General features: G+C 39.6%; 1 protein-coding gene across 1 annotated transcript; it reads left to right on the top strand.

Annotated features, from left to right (window-relative positions):
• Positions 1-426: 426 nt before the first annotated feature.
• Positions 427-1,153, top strand: LOC106820016 (WSC domain-containing protein 2-like). The gene is made up of 2 exons (XM_014824575.1): positions 427-497; positions 806-1,153. Exons 1-2 carry the CDS (start codon positions 428-430, stop codon positions 1,108-1,110), a joined length of 375 nt encoding a protein of 124 aa, XP_014680061.1. The 5' UTR covers position 427; the 3' UTR covers positions 1,111-1,153.
• The last annotated feature ends 136 nt before the right edge of the window (positions 1,154-1,289 follow it).

Raw genomic sequence — 1,289 nt, 5'->3', positions numbered from 1 at the left:
AAGCAACAGCTTTAGAGGTGCACTATGAATCAACCGGGATCTGCAATCGAACAGATCCAACTGGCGGGCATGACGCAAATTAGTGCACGCTGGTTCCGAATTTTACTGGTAAAATATTTAAAAGAATGCCCTTTCCAGGGACGAGATATTGAAACGGTGAACAATTTGAGGAAGGGTTCTGTTGTATGCCACCTAAAGTTAATTAGCTTGCGCTAGGCTCTATTCAAACATCAGCGTCGCTTTCCATAATTCATGAGCGCGGATGCCATATGTAAAGTTTGTTAGCCAGTAACTCTTTCTACCCTAGCAACACTCTGTGTTATGTCACGTAAACAACCTTACACATACATACATATAACTCCAGCGCAGACTCGCAGCACAAGCGCACGGATAACGCAAACACGCTCTATACAACTATACCTGCAAAATGCGAACCAAGTCGGTTGTGATTTACTTTGCTGTTGTTTTAGCAGCGATAGCATGGAACATATATCTAGGTGAGAACGTTTGTAACGTCGCGTGTTTCAGTGTGCAGGCGGATTGTGCATAGAGATTTCGTTATCAGGTGAAATCTGAATTGAAGCATGCAAAGAGTGCATTATTCTATTAATGCCAGTATTGTACGCGTAACTTTATTGCTTTATAATTTGTTATTGTTACTTGTCATATTCATTTTTGTGTGCTTATAATTTAATTAGTAGATGCATTCTTTAATTTGTTCATTCATTCATTCATTCAATCATTGATACGTTTCCTTAATCTTTATTTCGTCATTATGTCATTCGCTGTTCTCGTGCTGTTTCAGGAGAGGCAACGACACTTCAATACATTGGATGCTTTAGAGATGAGAAAAACGACCAGAGAGATTTCGAGAAAACCGAGAGAATGTGGGGCATCCTGACCCCGACCCTCTGCGCCGTTTACTGCATCGACCGTGGCTACATATTCATGGGTCTGGGATACGGAAAGAATTGTAGATGCGGCATGGCATACGGAAAGCACGGACAGGTGGCAGAGACCGACTGTAACGATGCGTGCGAAGGTGACGGCAGCGACATGTGCGGAGGTAAACAAAGGAACTCGGTTTACAGAATTAACCAATGTAAGTAGAAATGCGTCAATGTGTGAGTTTCTGTGTTCAGCCGCGTCATTATCATTGTCATTATAATCAATACAATTGTATATCGTTATTTTATTTATTTCTCGTTATTACTTACTGTGAGTGTTGTTACTTAAGATATATATATTATAATATATATATGTATATATATATTATATATATATATATG

Source organism: Priapulus caudatus, unplaced genomic scaffold (genome assembly GCF_000485595.1).
Source record: "Priapulus caudatus unplaced genomic scaffold, Priapulus_caudatus-5.0.1 Scaffold5795, whole genome shotgun sequence".
Lineage (NCBI taxonomy): Eukaryota > Metazoa > Priapulida > Priapulimorpha > Priapulimorphida > Priapulidae > Priapulus > Priapulus caudatus.
The sequence above is the reverse complement of the archived record's forward strand: the minus strand, read 5'-3'. Positions and strand labels throughout refer to the sequence as shown.